This window comes from Ceratotherium simum, chromosome 10 (assembly GCF_057802395.1).
Source record: "Ceratotherium simum simum isolate JZ-2026a chromosome 10, ASM5780239v1, whole genome shotgun sequence".
Classification (NCBI taxonomy): domain Eukaryota; kingdom Metazoa; phylum Chordata; class Mammalia; order Perissodactyla; family Rhinocerotidae; genus Ceratotherium; species Ceratotherium simum.
Genome location: NC_141909.1, coordinates 59,401,081 through 59,422,913, shown reverse-complemented (window position 1 = coordinate 59,422,913; position 21,833 = coordinate 59,401,081). Strand labels below are relative to the sequence as shown.

Here is a 21,833-nt window from a genome sequence, read left to right as displayed (position 1 = left end):
TTCCATCCCGGTGATGCTATTTAGCATCTTCCTATCTCCCCTTTATTTCCTGTAAATTATATTGAATGGTAGGGACACTGTCTTATATATTCCTATAATAGATAAGTAATTTTAGTTTTTTGGGGGGGTTTATGGACGCTTTTAAGGATCTGGTGAAAGTTATGGACTTTCAGTGTGTGCACATACAGAGTAAATTTTGCCTGCAATTTCCCTAGTTTTCTGTACCGTCCTTCTTGTGTGCTTCTTCCTCTCCTTTCATTTCTACCTGCCTCTGCCTCCAAAAAACAACCCACCAAGCCTGTGAGAGTTGCTTGGTAATGTTTGTAATACTGCTATTGAATCAAATTGTTTAGTTTGAATATAAAAAATAAGTGACCCATCTTAAAAGAAAAGTTTGAATATTAAACTTCAAATGGAATTAACCTCTGTTAGTTGGAAACCATGTCAAAGTAAGCTTATGGTATTGAAGTCCAGTAGAGCAGGAATTTTGACTGGCACAAAGATCTAAAGGAGATAGAGAAATTTCCCTGATAAAGCGTGAAGGAAGTCATTTAGGCAAGTGAATGGTATAAATATTTAAAAGAGACAGAGACTTGATTCATTAGGTACTTATGTGAGAGTGATGACTGGAGAGTTAAATTTAGATGAGAAAGAAAATACTTGATTTACAAGAGTACTTACTTGTAGGAATAATCTAAGATTATAGCTCTTTGAGCCATGAACAGAAATAGTACCTAGCACAGTGCTTGGCAAATTAATGTCATATGGGGTTGATCAGAATTATGTTGCAATTCTCAAATGTTTAAATCTAAAACAGTGGATTGTGACCTAATGAAAATCTTTCTTAATGAAATAGTACTTTATTTCTTATTATTCTTTGTTTGAAATAAGTCTTAACGAAAAAGGACAGTTCTTAGCTTAATTATCCACTTGATTTATCAGCATTTGACTTTGCAAAAATCACATTCACCCTCAAAAAATTTAAGATTTTTGTTATTGAAAGTCAAATGTATTACAGCCTTAGATAGCAATTGAAAAAGAGGAAAATAACTGCTCTGTAGTGCTCCAGAGCAGTGGCAGCAGTTAGAATACACACATAGACATGTCATTTCTGTACCAGTGGTTCAGAATTGCTTATGGAACTTTAAAAATTATGGTTGCTTGGTCCACTATGGAACTTGTGTACCAGAACTTCTGCATTGGGACCTTGGTGTATATGTATTTTAAAAAACTCTACAGGTATAGCTAGTTAGGAATCTCTGCTCAAGACTGTAAACTCCTCTACTAGATTAGAAGCTTAAATACCTGTATCTTTTGGGCCTAGCACAGTGCCTAGCATATATTAGGTGCTCAGTAGATTTTTGAATGAATAGGGTAATACTTGTTAACTTGATGTGTCCTCACTGCTTGCTAGACACTCTTTATAAATTACCTAAAAGGTAAAATAGGGTGGTTTAATATTTTGCCATTGTTTGGACCATGGGATTGTCAGTCCACCTTTTATATGTAGTTTTAAAATATAAGCCTCTTCTTTGAGTTTAGATTGGCGATAAGGTTTAGAGGCAGTGTGGAGGCTAGGGAAAAAGTACTAGAACTGGAATCTAGGCGAATGGCAAGTCTCCTGACCTCTCTGAATCTCTTTCTTGTTTGTAAAACGGGCATACTACCTGCCTTGTGAGAATTTTGAATAAAAAGTTTTATTTAACCATTTAGTAATAGTAGCTGCTACTTCAATGATTGATTGACTACAAATGATTCATGCTTATTATTTAAATGATAAACTACAAGGTTTTTTATTTACAATAATTCAGTGTTAATGGGACGTATACAACATACTCATAATAAAGAAACAAATTGCTTTCAGCTTGCACAGAAGATGGGATTTCCACCTAATATTGTGGATTCTGCGGCAGAAAACATGGTCAAGCTTTACAACCTTTTTCTGAAATATGATGCAACCATGGTAGAAATAAATCCAATGGTAGAGGATTCAGATGGAGCTGGTAAAGTATCTTCTTTTATCAAGCATTGATTATGTATTTATCCACCTATTGTATGCTTCATTAAGGAAGTTGAACTCATGAGGAAGTGAACTTATTCCTATTAGAAGCTTATTTTATAATAAATGGAATGTATGTGAACAAATATTAAAGAGACCCATTAAAACAAACACCTTAATATGTATTTAGGTACACACAGAGGGGTTAAAGCTTCACTGTCTAATATGGTAGCCACCAGCCACATGTGGCAATTAAAAATAATTAAAATGATATAAGATTAAAATATTCAGTTCCTCAGTTGCACTAATCACATTTCAAGTGCTCAGTAGCCACATGTGGTTACTGTATTGGACAGCACACATATAGAACATTTCCATCACTGCAGAAAGTTCTGTTGGGAAGTGCTGGATTACAGCATCCAGTGGGTAGTGAATAAATGGCTGTGATTTTGGGGAATTAGCGGTCTTAGTCTCCACAAGTTTCAGACTTTAGAAACATCGTGAATCTTGATTGTACTAAGGGTATACTCTGATGCTAGAGCCACTAGAGAAGTAAGATTGTCACTTTGACAGCTCTTCTTTTGCATATGCTTAAGAGGTAAATCAGATTCTGAATGATCATGCCTTCCATGTATAGTTTTTTAAAAAAAGTATAAGTTGCTTTATTGTAGCCTAAATTTTTCTTGATATTTTATATTAACTACTTCTATTGCTCTAATTTATTTGATTTTGTTTGAAGTCTCTTTGGACATTTCTAATCTTCTTAAGCATTTGTAGATCATCTTTCACTTTTACACTTGTAATTAGTTATATTCTTTATTATAGAAATCAATTTTTGGTTGGTCATTTATATGATTATATAAAGAAGAATGAGTAAATTCTCTTGTGATAATAGAGGTAGTTTATAAAACTAAAAATAATTAAATTTTTTGAAGAGTGAGGGCTGATGCACATTTTAAAAATGAAATGTTCAGGGCTGGTCCCGTGGGGTAGTGGTTAAGTTTGGCGTCCCGGGTTCACGGGTTTAGATCCTGGGCGTGGACCTACCCTGCTTGTCAGGCACACTGTGGCGGCAACCCACATATGAAGTAGAGGAAGACTGGCACAGATGTTAGCTCAGGGTTAATCTTCCTCAAGGGAAAAAAGAGGAAGATGGGCAACAGACGTTAGATCTGGACCAATCTTCCTCAGCAAAAAAAAAAAAAAAAAAAAGAAGAAAATGTTCGGTGAAGGAGAATTAGCTATATAAAACAGATATTTCTTGTATTATTTTTTGATTATGTAACTTAATAACATTGAAGGCAGGACCCCTGAATTCTTTCCAACTACGATACAATACTATAGCTCTATTCTATTGCTAAGGGAATGTCTTCATTCTCTTATTTTAATAACTAATTTTTTTCTTTTTTTGTATTCAGTTTTTCTTTGTATGCATTTATATATATTTCGCAGGAGTTTTTAATTTTTTTCCTGATTGAGGGCTTGTATATTTATTATAGAAAATTTGCAAAGTGCCAAGAACTATAGATAGATAGGAAAAAGGAACTCCTAGAACCTCATTACCTAATACCCTTTTAATATTTTATGTTGGTCATTTCAGTCTTTTCTGTAATTAGAATCATACTCTCTATTCAATTTGTATCTTTCCCTTTTTTAACTTAAAACTATATAATACAAATTTTTGTTAAATATTTTTCAAAGATATAACTTTTAAAGGCTCGCATTTTATTTATATATAAATCTTCACAGCCTTGATTATCTTTCGTACATTCTCAGAAGTAGAATTTTGGGGTCAAAGTGTAGTAAGATTTTTAATATTTGTTTTGATTATTGGGTCAGAATAAAATAACATTTAGAGATGTATTTTGCCAGATTGTTGTCTGGAAAAGTTGTTCTAATATATGAAGTGTCCATTTCATTGCTTATTTCTGCCAGAAGTGAGTGTTAAATTGGGTTTAATCTCTGTCAAACTGATAGCCAGGAAATGGTGTCTTATTTTAGTTTTTAATTCTTTGATTACTAGTAATGTTGAGAATTTTTCATGTTTCCTGGGCATATGTTTTCCTTAGTAGACTGAGAATTTTCTGTTGACGTCCTTTGGTACCTGTGTTTAGTTTCCTATGGTTGCTATAACAAATTACTACAAACCAGGTGGCTTAAAACAACAGAAATTTATTTTCTCACAATTTTGGAAGCCAGAAGTCCAAAATCAGTATCATATGAATTCAAGGTGTCCGCAGCTCTGCACCCTCCAGAGGCTCTAGGGAAGAATCCATTCCTTGCCTTTTCTAGCTTCTTGTGGCATTCCTGGATTTGTGGCCACCTCATTCCAGTCTTGCCTCTGTGGTCACATTGCCTTCTCCTCTTCTGTGTATCCAGTCTCCCTCTACCTTTCTCTTATAAAGACACTTCTCTTATAAAGTGGTGTCATTTAGGGCCCACTCAGATAATCCAGGATAATCTCCTCCTTTCAAGATCCTTATTTTAATCACATCTGTAAAAATTTTAGCATATAAGGTAACATTCATAGGTTCTATGTATTAGGACCTATTTTCTTTGGGGTGGCCATTATTCAGCCCACTAGAGTACCCAAAAAACGTGGATAGTTTTTCTTATTAATTTGATGAGGTCTTTGTTTACTTTTTGAAAATTTATTTACGTGGTTCAAAAATCAGAACAATATAACAAAGTATATTTCCACCAATCGCTTCCCTTTATCCTGAAATTTTGCTTTCTCTTCATCCTTATCTACTTCCATTCCCTCTCTCCTCATTTTTTAGTTTCTTGTGTTTTTTTCCGGTGTTTCTTTTGCAAATAAAAACAAATAAGAAAATATGTTCTTTACTACCCCCTTACAGAAAAGATTGCATACTATATACATTTTTCATTTTGTTTTATTCACCTAATAATATATCCTGCTGGTCTGTCCATGTGCATGGACTCTATATATTAAGGATGTTAATCTCTTGTCTGACATTTGATAGGAATATTTTTCCAAGTTTGTCCATTGTCGTTTAGTTTTGTTTGGTATTTTTGGACACATTGAAGCTTTATTTTTTATTTTTTGTGAGGAAGATTAGCCCTGAGCTAACGTCTGTTGCCAATCCTCCTCTTTTTGCTGAGGAAGATTGGCCTTGAGCTAACATCTGTGCCCATCTTCCTCTATTTTATATGTGGGATGCCTGCCACAGCATGGCTTGATAAGTGGTGCGTAGGTCTGCGCCTGGGATCTGAACCTGCAAACCCCGGGTCACCAAAGCGGAGCATATGAACTTAACCACTACGCCACTGGGCTGTCCCCAAGCTTTATGTGTTTTCGTGTAGTCAGATGTCATTTTGGCTTGCACTACTTTCATGCTGAAAAGTTTTTTCCCCCTAAGAAAAAATAAGACTGTTTTCTTTACATAGGTATTATAGTTCTTCTTAGATTTATTTGTAGAAATAAATTTTTGGGTGCTATTTTGAATGAGCTCTTTTCTCCCATTATGTAAGATCAGTAAATATTCATCTACAATTTTTTTTTTGTTTCACTTTTTACTTTTAAATCTTTAATCAATCAAGATTTTACTTGAGCTTTACTTCTTTGTTCCAAATAGTCAGTTTTCATAAAATCATTAAATAAAACATCCTTCCCTAGTGCTTTTGATATTTCTCATTATCATATTCAAGTGTCTGATTCCATGGATCTGATTGTTCTTTTTTGTATCAGTAATTGTAAGTTTTAATAATGGATGAGGTAAGTCTTCCCTCATCTACTTATTTAAAAATACTTTTTTCAGGGAGGCAATTCTTACGTATTTATTCTTTTTTTTTTTTTTTTTTTTTAAAGATTTTATTTATTTATTTTTTCCCCCCAAAGCCCCCGTAGATAGTTGTATGTCATAGCTGCACATCCTTCTAGTTGCTGTATGTGGGACTCGGCCTCAGGATAGACAGAGAAGTGGTGCCTCCGTGTGCGCCCGGGATCCGAACCCCGGGCCACCAGCATCAGAGCACGCGCACTTAACCACCAAGCCACAGGGCCGGCCCTACGTATTTATTCTTTTAGATTTGTGTTACTTAACCCTTTGTGGGTCAAGGGCATTTTGAGAAATAACAGCGAAAATTGCATGAAAGCAAGTTATAACCCTCACCCGAGGACACTGCAGTGGTGTTCCCATGGGAGCATGTGCACATGCACTATTCATCGCGCAGTTGAGAGGTTCGCAAACTCCCTGAAGTCTTTGCTCCTAGTGTTGGTACTTGGATATCAAATTACTAACTCCTATTGCTAGGTAACCTTTAGAATTCTTTTGTCAGATTTCAAGACAAATCATCCTTGAATTTTACTGGACTTGCATTAATCCTATAAATTGCTGGGGAAAAATTAACATCTCCCTAGTAGTCAGTTTTTCTAACTGGAAATACATTATTTTTCCATTTATGTAAGTCTTTATTTATGTCTTTTTAAGTAAGACTTTTTTTTTCAAGTAGGTATTATATTTCTTCTTAGATTTATTTGTAGAAATATATTTTGGGTTGCTATTTTGAATGGGATCTTTTCTGCCATTATATTTTCGTACTGTTTATTGCTAGTATACAGACTATTGATTTTGTTCTTCATTCGCAGATTTTAATTCTATTGTTGTATTTGTTTTCCTTAGTCTTGAAAATATCTCCACTGCATTTTAGCTTGTCTTCCATGTTTTGGTTTATTTTCATTTCTTCTTTCATAGTACGTAGTTTTGAATTTTGACCATGCAAAAGAGACATTCTGAGTATGCTTTGGTTTCCTTTAGTAAATTTTTTTGAAAAGTATATATTTTTTCTGTGACTGTTTAATAAAAATATAACAAATACTGTGTGCCAGACGTTGTTGCAAGCACTTTACAAATATGAACCCCTTTAGTTCATTTAATGTTTATAACAGTCCTGTGAGGTAGGTACCGCTACTGTCCTTATTTTATAGGTTAGGAGACTGAGTTACCATGAGGTTAGGTGACTTGCCCAGGGACACAGGGCTAGTGGTGGAGATGAGCTGTACCCAAACAGTCAGCTGCAGAATTTGTGCTCTTAAATATGATACAGTTGTATGACAGGGATATTTTTGGTAGAGAGTAGTAAAAAGGCAGTATTAGAGTTGGAAGAGATAAGCAGTAGGTAGTCTTTTAGGTTAGGAAGCTGTAGCAGTAGTCCAAGCAAAAGAGAACAAAGGCAGTGGGAATGGAGAAGAGAGGACTTTATTTTATAGAAGAGTCTAAGCTCAGGCTCTGTTAGCAAATCTACATTTCTCACAGTAAATTCTTTATATATTTTGAATGGAGGCTTTGGACCAATGTAGACCATGTAGTTATAAACATCTGCAGATTGATAGGTTTCATATTTAAGATACATACTGAGTTTCAAAAAATATAGATATTCATCTCCTTTGGTACTAAGTTGCCATATGACAAGATAGAATATAAATTTGGGGAAATTACCATACTATTCCTTAAAATAGTAGTTTAGGACCTTTTGAACAACTAAATTTGGAGTTATTTTCTTTGTGCACAATTTTTTTTGGAGCATATCTGCTGCATAGAATACCTCTTAATTTGTACTGGTTTAATTGTTTGAATAATTGTAAGGTGAAGGCTTATAGACTCTAGACTTATTTTCCTAGTAATGCTCTGAAAACATAGGGTAATACAAAAATAATATATTTGAATAGAATTGCCTAAATAGCTTATTATATCATTGCTATCATTGGGGTTTCTAAGAGGTCCTCTGATTACCCCTCTTCCCCGCCAGAGTTCTAATCAAATGGATCTGACAAATAAATTGCAGAATTAGACAGACTTCATATACATGTTCAAATACTAGCTGTAACAGGGCAGTCCCTTCAGGACAGAATATGCCCTGGAAATAGTGGTTGGAAATGCTTGCTCCCTGCAGGAAGCTCACTCCCAAGAAGAAAGATTGTGCTGAATTATGCGTGCCTGGTTTTATAGTATCCATATTAACCAGACAGATAATTTGCTTCCCTTCCTCTGGGAAGAAGTGAGTAAAGAGGCAGTGAGAGGCCAGATATTATACTAAATGAATCCTTTGAATGTTAAAAGAAACATCAGAAGTAGGGAAGATTTTCTCTCCCCAACATCCCTCAGTGTTTTCTTGACCCATTGAGCTTAACCATTAAGCATATTATCTATCAGGGTGGACGTGAAGCTCTTGAGGGAGGAGATATTAGCTGTTTGGGTAGTTCTGTTCTTTTTTTTTTTTTTTTTTGGTGAGGAAGATTGGCCCTGACCTAACGTCCATGCCCATCCTCCTCTATTTTTTATATGTGGGCTGCCGCCACAGCATGGCCTGATGAGCAATGCACTGGTCTGCGCCCGGGATGTGAACCTGCGAACCACAGGCCGCTGAAGCAGTGTGTGCGAGCTTAACCACTACACCACCTGGCTGGCCCCTGGGTAGTTCTGTACTGACTTTGAGGCTGCCATCCCAATTCCAACCATTGTTCCTTTGGATATTCTAGAGCACCTGTGGGTAGTTTGGATTTTTGCCCCCAGCAGCTTCTAAAATGGGTCAAAATAGTACGCTAATATCAGCTCTAAGAAAGTGTTATGCTCAATTCTGAAAGTTCATTCTTTTCTGTTTCTGACACCAGATTATGCCCAGTCATGTTGTCTGCTGGAGTATCAGAGGTTCTTCAGTGAGCTTAAATTATGGTATTAAGATACTCTAAAATACCCACGTGTAATCTCTTAAAAATTTCCTCCATTTTGAGCATCATGATTTTGGCATTCCAGTATGAATTGAGTATGGACTCTGTTTACTGATATTACACCTACCCTTACTTGTTAGCAGGTGTTGTCAGTGGATGTTTCTACTGACTGTTATCGAGCTCATGCCTAAGAAATCTGCTTCCTAGGGATTCACCCCAAATATATTTCCATTGGAGAATCACCCTCAGCTAGTTCCTGAGTGAACCTGTCTTGATCTTCTGGAGTCTTTACATCACAGGCCTGCTGAGGACTAGTGCCTTTGCTGTGTGCTTCTCATTTTTTTTTGAACAACACATTAAATTTTTTAATTTAATGGATATATATGCAACCCTGCACCCTACATTTAGAAAAACTTTTTTTTTCAAATACCAATTAAAAAATGAAGTACTGAGCCACAAATTAAAAGTCTCAACAAATATCTAAGAATTAATAACATAGATCGTAGTCTTTAAGCACAAAGCAAAAGCATTATTCATCGTGTCATGTTTTTTAAAATTTAAAGAAAGTACTTTAAAATAATTCATGACTTAATGAAGAAATCATAATGGAAATGAGAAAATATTTAGAACTGAACAAACTGCAAGATATGTAGTGCTCCTCGGGAGGAAGAATTATCAAAAGTGGTCAGTTGTTTCTTAGTTAATATGTAACTTAAATGTAATTATCCAAGAATTTGGAACATGAAAAATGGATTATTGTACAATTCATATGGAAAATAAAAGGATAAGAATTCCGATACATTTTTTTCTTTTCAATAGCATTAATATGATGGGTGATGTTTTGCTGAACTAAATCACTGCTTACTGTGACTATGGTATGGTGTGGGCTTTTTTCCCCTAACTTTTTATTTTGATACAGAAATAAAATAGTACAAGGAACTCCCATATATCCTTTATTCAGAATCATCAGTTGTTTACATTTTGCCTTATTTACTTTAACATTCTCATTCTCTCTGTGCTGTGTGTGTGTAAAAATATGTATTTTTGGAACCATTTGAGAGTAAGCTGGATACACTGTTCTTTTTTACTCCTAAATATTTTAATGTCTAAAAACATGAATATTCTCTTATATAAACTCAATACATTTATTAAAACTATGAAATTGGGGCCAGCCCTGTGGCATAGTAGTTATGTTTGTGCACGCCACTTCAACAGTCCAGGGTTTGCTGGTTCGGATCCTGGGCGTGGACCTACGCACCTCTCATCAAGCTATGCTGTGGCGGCATCCCACATACAAAATAGAGGAAGATTGGCACAGATGTTAGCTCAGTGCCAATCTTCCTCAAGCAAAAAAAAAAAAAAAAAAAAAGAGGAAGATCGGCAACAGATGTTAGGTCAGGGCCGATCTTCCTCACCAAAAAAAAAAAAAACCATGAAATTTAACATTGATAAAGTATTATTTTGCATAATACATACTCAAATGTATGTTATGTGTCCCAGTTTTGTCCTTTATACCTTTTCCCGCTTCCCCTTCCAGTCTAAGATTCTGCTCTAGGATCACACGTTAAATTTAGTTATCAAGTCTATTGGACTTTAAACAGTTCCTCACTTTTGCTTTGTTTCTTGCCCTTGACACACACACACACACACACACACACACACACACACATTTGGTTTTGTAGATACGGGGTCATTTATTTTGTAGAATGTTCTTCAGTTTGGGTTTCTCTGTCTGAGTTTCCTCATGGTGTTTTTTCCTTCATAGTGCATCATATCAAGAGGCACATTATGTCAATTTGTTTCAATGTTGATCACATTAACTTGGATCACTTGGTTAAGGTAGTGTCCATCAGATTTCTTGATTATAGAATCACTGTTTTTTCCTTTGTAATTATTAGGAAATTTGTGGGAAAATATTTTGAGACTGTCCATCAGATTTCTTGATTATAGAATCACTGTTTTTTCCTTTGTAATTATTAGGAAATTTGTGGGAAAATATTTTGAGACTATGTTCCTCATCAAACTTTTGCTCATTAGTTCTGGCATCTACTGATGATTTGCTAACTCGATTCCTTCTGTATTTACTAGTTGGCATTGTATTGTCAAGAAGAGCTTTCCTGTCTTCCTCATTTGTTTATTCATTTATGTGTAGCGGAATGGGCTTGTGGATTCTTATTTTATTCAGTGAGTTATAATCCATTTTTATCATCATTTTGTTACTCAGATTGTCCCACATTTGGCCAGTAGAGGCCCCTTCAAACTGGCTCCTGTGGCCTCTTTTTTTTTTTTAAACTTTTAGTCTTGAAATAAATATAGATCATAGGAAGTTGTAAAAATCATGCAAAGAGTCTCATTTCCCCTTCACCCAGCTTCACCCAGTGGTGACATCTTATATAGCTGTATATATCCAAGCAGTTAACTGAAATTGGTATATTACTGTTAATCAGACTAAATACCTTATTCAGTTTTCACCATTTTTCAAAAAAACCTGCAGTCATTTGTGCATTCATGTGTATGTATGTGTATGTATAAGTTTATCCCATATATAGCTTTGTGTAACCACCACCACAATCAGGATACAGAAGTGTTCCATCACCACAAAAGAACTCTCTCGTGTACTTCTCTGTATTCACATCCTCCACACTGTTCTCCCCTACCCTGTCCCTTTGCCCTGGAAACCACTGGTCTGTTCTCTATCATTCTGTGATTTTGAAGATGTGTATAAGTGGAATCATATAGACTTTTACTAGGCATAATGCTTGTGAGCTCCATCCAGGTTATTGCGTGTACCAATGGTTCATTCATTTTTATTGCTGAATAGTATTCCGTTGTCTGGATGTACCAGAATTCGTTCAACCATTCATCCTTTGAAGGACATTGGGTTGTTTCCAGTATTTTGCTGTTACTAATAAAGCTGCTGTGACCATTTGTATATAGGTTTCCAGTGACCATAAGTTCTCCCTTTGTCTTTTCGTATGTCCCTTTCAATGTGTCAGAGAAGTGTTCTTTGAGCATTTCTTTAATTTTTGTGCAACAGAATGTTCCAGAATTATCTTTTCTTTCTCGCAGTTCTGGAATCAGCTTTTTCTCTGAGGGACCCTGGTTCCTTTTGTGGAAAATGGTCTTTTGTAACCAAGATGTGCATGCTACCTATGCTTGTTGCTATTGATGTGTCATTGCATCTAAGCCTTTTCAGCAAGGAGAGCCTAGAAAAAAGAGAGAGAGAGAAAGAATACACATACATAAAATACACATCTTTATATCTGTATCTATCTCTGTTTTTAAAAATCTCTGAATTTATACTGATGCCTCTAATTCCACTCCAGTACCACAGAATTCATTTTAGTTCTACCCCTTTCCATATTTTTAGTTCTTTTAGCCAACATTTAGAAACCTGGCTCTCATTATCCTCAATATATTTATTCACTTACTCATATATTTCTAATGTTCTTTCCCTTTCTGTGCATCAAAGTTTCTCAACCTTGGCACTATTGACATTTTGGGACCAGATCATTTTTGTTTTGAGGAGGCTGTCCTGTGCATTGTAGGATGTTTAACAGAGTGTTTACCCAATAGCACTCAGATGCCAGTAGCAACCTCCAGTTGTGACAGCTAAGAATGCCTCCAGATGTTGCCAAATATGCCCTGTGGGATAGACTGCCCCTGGTTGAGAACCACTGCTGTAGATCCGAGTTTCCATGTGTTATGTTCCTTGAGCCTGAAGAACTTCCTTTAGTATTTCTTCTTGGTGTAGGTCTGCTAGTAATGAATTTTGCTTCCATTTGTCTGAAAATATCTTTATTTTATATTCTGTTTAGAAGTATATTTTCACTGGATATAGAAATCTGGCTTGATAAATTTTTTTTTGTCACTTCAAATATTTTTTCCTACTTCGTTATTCTCCCTTTCTCCTTCCAGTATCACGTATATTAGGTGACATGATATTGTCCAGCAGGTCACTGAGGTACAGTTTTTGTTTTTTTCCAGATTGGATCACTTCTATTATTTGTCTTTAGGTTTACTGACCCATCTTCAATATACAATTAAGCCCATCTGGTGAATTTTTCGTTTCAGATATTGTACTTTTTAGTTCTAGATTTTCCATTTGGTTCTTCTTTATAGTTGTATTTTCTGCTGAGGTGACCTATCTGGTTCTTTATTAAGGCCATATTTTCCTTTAAATCCTTAAACATATTTAAAATAGCTGTTTCAGGGGGCCGGCCTGGTGGCACAAGTGGTTAAGTGTGTGCGCTCCGCTGCAGCGGCCCAGGGTTTGCCGGTTTAGATCCTGAGCGCACACCGATGTGCTACTTGGCAAGCCATGCTGTGGCGGCCTCCCATATAAAGTAGAGGAAGATGGGCGTGGATGTTAGCCCAGGGCCAGTCTTCCTCAGCAAAAAAAAAAAAAAAAAGAGGATTGGCAGATGTTAGCACAGAGCTGATCTCACACACACAAAAAATAAATTAAATAAAATAAAATAGCTGTTTCACAGTCCTCTGGTAATTCCAGATCTGGGTCATCTTGGGTTTGGTTTCTTTTGATTGCTTTTTCTCTTTACTATTGCTTAGGATAGATGTAGAACCAGTACCTTTGCTGGGGCAGTTTTAATTCCCAAATATTCTTTTTCAATAAACAGTTTGAATTCATTGTGAACATAAATTGAAATACTTTCAATAAGTAACACAATATTTTTCCCCTAAACTAAAGAACATTTGGTTATTGAATATTTTATTGTGTCTGTCTTGAAATTAAGATCACTTTCTTTTTTTCCTTCAAAGTACTGTGCATGGATGCAAAGATCAATTTTGATTCTAATTCAGCTTATCGTCAGAAGAAAATCTTTGACTTACAGGACTGGACCCAGGAAGATGAAAGGGACAAAGATGCAGCTAAAGCAGATCTCAACTATATTGGCCTAGATGGAAATATAGGCTGTCTAGGTACCATGTGTTTTTATGTTAAGAGTTGGGTTGGCTAAGCTTAATTTATTTTCTTTGTGTTTGTTGCTTATACAAATCATTTTCCTCTCTTGATAGTAAACGGTGCTGGTTTGGCTATGGCCACAATGGATATAATAAAACTTCATGGAGGAACTCCAGCCAACTTTCTTGATGTTGGTGGTGGTGCCACAGTCCATCAAGTAACAGAAGCATTTAAGCTTATCACTTCAGATAAAAAGGTAAGGACAGGGCTTGTGGTTTAGAATTTGAAATAAATTGAGTTATGATTGGGAATTGAGGGAGTAGAGACATCCAGGAGAGATTACTCTTTCAGGGTTTTTTTAATGAAGGCACAAAAGGATATAGGGCTAGCAGTTGAATGGAGGAAGGGTTGAGGTGAGCTGTGCAGTGTATGTTTGCTTGCTTGTTTGTCTAGAAGACCAAGAAGATGAGCTATTTCTAGGTGGAAGGAGAGAAGAGATTTGAAGGTAGAGAGTGAGTATAGCTAAAGGAGTGAAGACCTGGAGGAGATACAATACAGTAATTGGGTGATAGAGTTAGCTTTGGAGAAGTTACTACTTCCTTGAGGTGTCGTTAGAGAAAGGAAGATCATATGCTGAAATTAGAGGGCTTGAAGTGGGAGGGGAGGCTTATGACGAGAGTGAAAGATTTGAGGCAGACTGCTAAGGAAAGAATTGCTGATGAAGAATCATTTTACTGCTCTTTACGTTATGCTAGTGTTTCTGGTTTTTGTCTTGTTTCTTACTTTTCCTTGAAGTTGGAATGGATAAACTAATTGGCTGGAATCACCCAAGAATGCATTATTTGAATCGAATGGCAGAGGTAGGCTGGGTATGAGAGAGGAATGGGTATGAGAGAATTAGCATGCAGGTGACAGTATCAGTGAATTGCTCAGCTGTAGGTTCCAGGCTCTATAGTGAAGAAAGTCAGATTTCTTGAGAGCTCATAGACTGGGAGATTAGAAGAAGGTTGAGGAACTAGAGGCTTTTAAGAGGAAAAGATTGGGTTTAATGGAGTTAGAGATGAAAGGTGTTAAAGGTAAAAGGAGAGGAGGTCGAGCTGAGAGAGATTTACACATTTAGTATTCTAGAAACATTCATTCTGGTCAAGTCAAGGATTTGTCCTTGGTAGTAATCAGTTGAAGTGGACTGAAGGTAAAAGTGACATGGTAGAGATCCAGTAACTTTGAGGCTCGAGTGTTAAATGATGTCTTGTGGTGCATATTGAAGCTATCTAGAATGAGGTGAGAGGGAGGGAGATAAGAGGGTGCTAAGGTCCACTATGAATTCTAGTTTATTATAAATTCTAGACCTTCATTTCTTGAAGGGAGCATAGGAGGTAGATGGAGAAGGTTGCTTGTAGTCAGAGGCCACTGGCCCAGAGGCACCAGCTGTTCCAGAACCTTCCTAGCTGCTTTATTGAGGGGAATAGTATCTTGGTGTGTCTGCAAACCATTTGTAGTTTGCAGTCTATAATCTCACTGGTTGAGAAGCTCTAGTGTAGCTAAACAAACTAAGCCTCTTTTTTAAAAATAAAATAGATTTTTTTGTAAAGGATAGAAAAACAGTGATTCAGACTATCAGTGTGATGATGTAAGAATGGTAACCCAGACAGGCCCAGAGGTTTGGATGTGAAGCCTAGCCAGGAGTAGGTATATCTAGGGCCTGGTTTGTGTGAAAAGTTGGTTGAGTTGAAGATGATAAATGAAGAAAAGATGATAGTTAATGAACACTAAACTGGAGATCTTGCATGTGACATTGTCATGTTATAAACCTGATCTAGAATAAGTCATGTTGGTGAATGGCTATGTTTAAGAGGAAACAAGTAAATGGAATCAGGAGGTCTTACTCATATGGGATAGGAGAGAAGAGAATATGAGCCAAGTGTTGAAATTACTCAGGGAGGGGAAAATAAGTTCTGGTGGGTGGTGGACTGCACAAACTTCAGTGATGAGAGCTACAGAGGGTAGGGTGGTTTGGTCTGAAAATGTTTCCATGGAATTAATTTTTATCATAAGGCATAGATACTAGTATTTTCTTGGGGAGGAAGGACTAATTACTCATTCTTTTAAAATTTTAATCTACCAAAAACGTTTAATTCACAGGTACAGGCTATTCTGGTCAACATTTTTGGAGGAATCATGCGGTGTGATGTTATTGCACAGGGTATAGTCATGGCAGTAAAGGATTTGGAAATTAAAATACCTATTGTGGTACGGTTACAAGGTGAGTGTAAAAGATATCTTGTAATTGTTCCGTAAACTCTAAATTGTTTAAAAGTTCGTAATTCCAAGGAGTTCAGTTCATTTAAAATATAATTTTCAAATAGCTGTATCTTTTAAATGACAGTATTATATAATAGGAAATTTAAAAAACATGGGTTTAAAAAATTTTCTAACATTAGGGCAAAATTGTTCATAGTTTTGCTTGGTATAATTTGATACATTATTTTTTTGTTGTGCTTTGTCTTGAATTCTGACTTGCCTCAGTTACCATTGATATGATAAGGCAGAGTATTCATGAGGTAATTCCAGGCTTTTACAGTATTTTCTTTGGTTTAGAAGCATTTATATTAAATGATGGCAGTACTCCAATGCTGAAATTTCATGCTTGTAGCGTATTGTGACAAATATTTTAAATGATTTTGTGTAGGTATTTAAAACATCTTTATATTTGCATAAATTATTTCCAGGTACACGAGTTGATGATGCTAAGGCACTGATAACGGACAGTGGACTTAAAATCCTTGCTTGTGATGACTTGGATGAAGCTGCTAAAATGGTAAACAGTCTGTGTTGATCTAAGGACAAATTTGCAGATTGTATAAAGGATTTATAAACACTTAGATTCTAAAATGAACCAGCTAATATCGCTAATAATTAGTGTTTCAGCCAAATACTAGGAGTATTGAAGGGGTTCATTACTCCTATTATCAACTCATGCCCTATCTGTCTCATCTGTATTCTTACCTACTTCCTTCTAAGCCTGCGATTATTTTGAAACAAACCTCAGACATTACAGGCATACGTTGTTTTCCTGTGCTTCATTTTATTGCGCTACACAGATACTGCATTTTTTACAAGATCTTCCACCAGCAGAAAGATTTCTACTTGCTGACAGCTCAGATGATAGTTAGCATTTTTTAGCAATACAGTATTTTTTAATTAAGGTATGTACATTCTTTTTTTTAGACATAATGCTGTTACACACTTAATAGACTATAGTGTAAACATAACTTTTATATGCACTGGGAAACCAAAAAATTCATGTGACTGGCTTTATTGCAGTGATGTGGAACCGAACTCACACTGTCTCCTAGGTATACCTGTGTATCATTTCATACATATCATCATGTATCTATAAAAGATAAAGATATTGATAATGATATAAAGGAATTATTGTTAGTTGTTTCAGGTGGGATGGTGGTATTATGTTTATATCTTATGAAAAAAGAATCTAGTCAGCATTGAAATTTCCCTGATCCTCTCAAATATTTTTTGTGTAGGTTCTTTGTTAGAATTTGGATGCAAATAAGCCTCTGCATTGCAGTTGGTTAATATGTCATTAAGTTTCTCCTAATCTATAGATTCTTCCTTGCTTTTTCTTTTTCTTTTCAGAAATTTATTCATTTAAAAAACCAGATTGGTGGTCTTATGGTGTTTCCCATAGTCTAGATTTTAATGATTGTATCCGGGGTTCATTTACCATGTTCCTCTCTCCCCTGTATTTCCTGTAAACTGGTAGTTCAGTCTGTAGGCTTGATCAGATTTGGATTTGATTTTGGGGAGTAGGGAGCAAGAATATTTTATAGTTGGTGTTATATAATTCCAGGATATAATTAATGTCAGATTATTTCTCTTTTTGTGATATTAGTAGTCACTGACAATCATAGCTTAGATCCAATATTTTGTTTATGCAAAGTAGTGATATTCTAATTATGTCATTCTTTTATTTATTGGATAGAATACTTATAAAAAGTGGAACTTTCTTGTATCAACTATGTGTTATCATGAAGTACATTGTGCATAGGAAAAGCAGGATAATTACTTGATTCTTTGCTTTTATTGATCAGTTTTCAAAATAATAAGTTTGTTCCATTTTGTCCTGCAAAGGTGACTCAGGGCTCATTTCCTTTAGGTGTGTGTATGTGCACGCATACAAATACTATTTTGAACTCATGGATTTAAACATATTTGATGTGGTTCAATCCATTTCAGTTATTTTTGTTGATGCTCAAATTGTCCCAGCTTTGGTCAGTGGGAACCTCTTCAAGTTGACTGCTGAGTCCTTCTCACATGCCCTGTGATGTGCTCTCTGGTATGGTGAGATGTTTCAGGCTCATCTTTACATTTCTTGCTCCAGACCTGGAATCAGCCAAATGTTATTTAGAGACCGCAATTTGGACTCTAAGGGTACTTACGGCTACTGGGTTGTTCATTGTTTCTAGGCTTTTTAAGTGGCAAATCTAGGAAAATATGTATTTTTTTAGAGACAAAAACATAAGTACGTACTGATATTTCCAATGCAAATCCAGGAGTACAGGTTTTTTCTTATCTGATATGTGTTTCTCCTTTCTCCCATGCCATACTAGCATAAATATTCATTTGCCTTTTCCCTTAGTACAGAAATGACAGTTTTACAACGGTAATACTAACAGTATGATTACTGAAAGCAGTTTAAGAGTTGTATGTGCAGCTCTTTCTGTCCTTTGGAGTATTTTCCACAACTGATTAGATTTTAAAATTCATGTGAAATAGGTATCTGTGTGTTTTATCTGAGCTAGATATACAGTTTCATTTATTTTTTAAGGAATTGCGTTTTTTTAAAACTATTGTTGTTTCATATTATATAAATATTTACATGGTTCCAAAGTCAAAACTATAAAACAAGGTATATTCAGAGAATCTAGCTTTTATACCTATTCCTGTTTCTTCCTTCCCCATATGTAACCAGTTTCTTTATTTTAAGAAGTTCTTGGTTCATCCTTCTACTTTTTTTAAAACACAAGCAAATAATGTGTATATATATATATGTATATGTGTATATGTGTGTGTGTGTGTATATATGCGTATATCTCTCCACTTTCCCATATTATATGATGGTAGTGTGTATTTTACCTTGATTCTTTTACTTAATAGTATATCTTGGAGCACAGTCCATAGTAGACATAGAGATGTTTTTCAATGAGAAGTTTGATTCTTTCCCACCTAAGTTTATAGACATTTTGTGAAATACTGTTTGGTTTAATCAGTAGTAGGCTTTTGAGATTTGCTGAGTTAATGCGATATCGTTTCTTAACAATTATAGAAGACTTATGTCCTTCTTTGGGACATACTTTGGGAAGGTACCTACTAGTAAATAAAATTCAACTGCAGTTTAGGGACAGAAGAACTTATATTCAGTCCTGAGTTTGAATTAAGATTTTGAGCAAGGGAATGGTAGAGAGAAAGTGTTTCAGAAAGCCTGTTCTGACTTTGAGATATGGAATAAATTGTTGAAGGAAGAGAGTGAGGAATAGTAGGAATCTGGCTAGTGCAATAATTAGATGTGAGGTGAGATGAAAGTAATGGATAGGTTGTAACTCGTCTCTGAAAATATGCGTGTTTGCAGTGAGAGCGTGAATTAAGAACAGCTTTGTGGACGTGGAAAGAAAGGAGAAGAATCAGTGTGACCTTGATCAAATGGACCATGAAGATGAAAATAAACAGTTGGTTCATGTTGTGACTGCAGTGTTTTTCTACTGACTAGGAGATGATAGAAGTCATGACAATATTAATAATGTGATGATGATGATATTAGCAGCTGCTCCCATTTATTAAGCATTTATTGTATGTGCAGTGCTAAGCTTTTTTCTTTAAGTATTATTTCATCTTATACAAGTTTGGTGATATAATCTCCATTTTTATAGATGAAGAAGCAGAGTAAATAAATTAACTTGTTCAAGATCACATGTCATAAGCATCAGAGTGGGATTTGAACCCAAGCTGCCTAAAACTTTAAAACCTTCTCTTAACTATTCTACTGGGGAGGAGAGAAGCTGAATTTGTTTTTGGTTTTGGACATGTTTAATTTGTATGATATTTTGTGTGGTACCAGCTGAATATTCTCAGACAGATTATAGAGAGAACATTGGAATTCGGATTGATAATTGTTAATTTACTGATAGAAAATGAAATACTATCTCCTAGACCCAAACTATTGTAAGTTAAGATTGTATACTTTTTTTTAAACAAACTTTTATTTACATGTGCTTTGCATTGTGTAGCATCCAACTAAGATATTCATTGTTTCTGTCTTTAAGGTAGATAAAATTTAGGCAATAAAAAAGAGGTATATACATATATCATTCTTATATATTATATATATAAAATCAGAAGATATTCATTTGAAGTGTGGGTTATGAAGAGTGTCAGATTTGACTATCCTTTGAGAGTGGCAAAAGCTTTTAAGAGTGTGGAGTGATTTAAAAGTAATGTCAGAATAGCCCTAATGTTTTGAATGAAAAAAATTGAATGTGCATTAATTTCACATTGACCAATAGTTCTGATTTTATGTTTTTGTGAAAATAGAGACAAAGATGCTTTGTTTTTTCCTTTCAGGTTGTAAAGCTCTCTGAGATAGTGACCTTAGCCAAGCAAGCCCAAGTGGATGTGAAATTTCAGTTGCCAATCTGATCTGAGAACCCAGTGGATGGCTGAAGGTGTTAAATGTGCTATAATCGTTAAAAATACTGTGTTCTGTATTATTATTGTTCCTTTTCTCTTTAGTGTGTGGAATTGTAATTACCATCTAGGCAGAAAAACTTTTAGAAGCATTTGGTCTGTGTTTAATTCTACTGTTCAGAATGGGCTGTTTGTATAAAGAATGTATAATGCAGTTACCTAGTTTCTCTTGTTGCAGCCTTCTTTTTCACTTCTACAGAATGTCACTTGCATTATGCCAGTTTATTATTGTAGATACAACATTATTCCTTGATGAGTCTTATGAAATAAAATAAATATGAATATAAAGCTTTATTCTTTAGTGTTAGAAATATATCTAATAACTAGCCGCATTAGTAGAGCAAGGTATTAAAACAATGTTTTATAAGAAGTGTTCATCTTCAATACCAAATACCTAACTAAATATATCAGTCACTATTTATAAACAGAACTTTCAAACACTCCCCAGAATATTGTTTTAAGTATTTCAGTGAAGTAACTTGTTAATTATTTGAACATTGTTGTAATTATTACAAAACACTGTTAACTGCAAGTCTTCATGATCCTGTGGTATTGAGAAGAAACTGTAGGTTTGTATCAAATAAAGGTATATTTACTAAGGATTTGGCAGGCAAAATTAACAATGTCAATTTAAGTTAATAAAAATCTCCCAATGTGATTTGGATTAATGTTTTTTTTTTTCTTTTTTAAGTAAACACAGTAGAAGATGATGTGTTCATCATTGCACTAAATACCGCTAAGGAACTAATTGGTAGATCATGTACTGGGGCATGACATTACATATAGTAAAGCTACCTATAGATATTTCACTTGAATTCAGTTTATGTGTGTGCTATCTGGTGCCTTCTCTAAAGAAACCATGTCATCCTTTGTGTCCCTATATTTATGTGTGTGTATATATGTATGTATATATTGATCTTTTGTTCACTGCATAGAACAGTTGATATTTAACTATTAATGGTGTTAATATCATGTGATATTAACAGTGTAAATACCGTGGAAGAAAATATCAGCCAACCAGTAGACTACATACCCATTTTGGTGAATTTGAGAATTTCTACCTATTTTGATGTTCTTTAAGTATGAGCAGATATATACACTCTGAGAGGCAGCATAGCATAGTGATTATGAACACAGAATTTGAAAGTGGACTATCTGGTTTGAATCTTAGCTCCACTACTTACTAGCTGTATGAGTTTGGGCAAGTGTCTAAGTTTCAGTGTACCTCAGTTTCTTTAGCTCCTGTCTCATCCTCACTAGAATTATATAGTGGGGAGAGGGAGAGGGAGACAGAGATGGAGAGAGGGGGAGAGAAATGATGTACAGGGAACATATAAAAATATATATTCAAACCAACTATACATTTATCATTATCTATCTATCAATCAATCTGTCTTTCCTGCCTATACATTAAAAGACTAAATCAGAGCCATTAAACCATTTAAAAGCCTTTAGCTTTTAAT

The 21,833-nt window shown here is 35.2% G+C and overlaps 1 protein-coding gene across 1 annotated transcript in view; it reads left to right on the top strand.

Moving 5' to 3' along the window:
* The window catches only part of SUCLA2 (succinate-CoA ligase ADP-forming subunit beta), a 45,483-nt gene extending 24,455 nt beyond the window's left edge, over positions 1-21,028 (top strand). The window contains exons 6-11 of the mRNA XM_004433654.3: positions 1,865-2,003; positions 13,467-13,628; positions 13,725-13,867; positions 15,754-15,874; positions 16,341-16,429; positions 20,248-21,028. Of these exons, the coding sequence (XP_004433711.1) occupies positions 1,865-2,003; positions 13,467-13,628; positions 13,725-13,867; positions 15,754-15,874; positions 16,341-16,429; positions 20,248-20,322 (729 nt within the window). The 3' untranslated portion in view covers positions 20,323-21,028. The remainder of the gene's footprint in view (positions 1-1,864; positions 2,004-13,466; positions 13,629-13,724; positions 13,868-15,753; positions 15,875-16,340; positions 16,430-20,247) is intronic.
* The last annotated feature ends 805 nt before the right edge of the window (positions 21,029-21,833 follow it).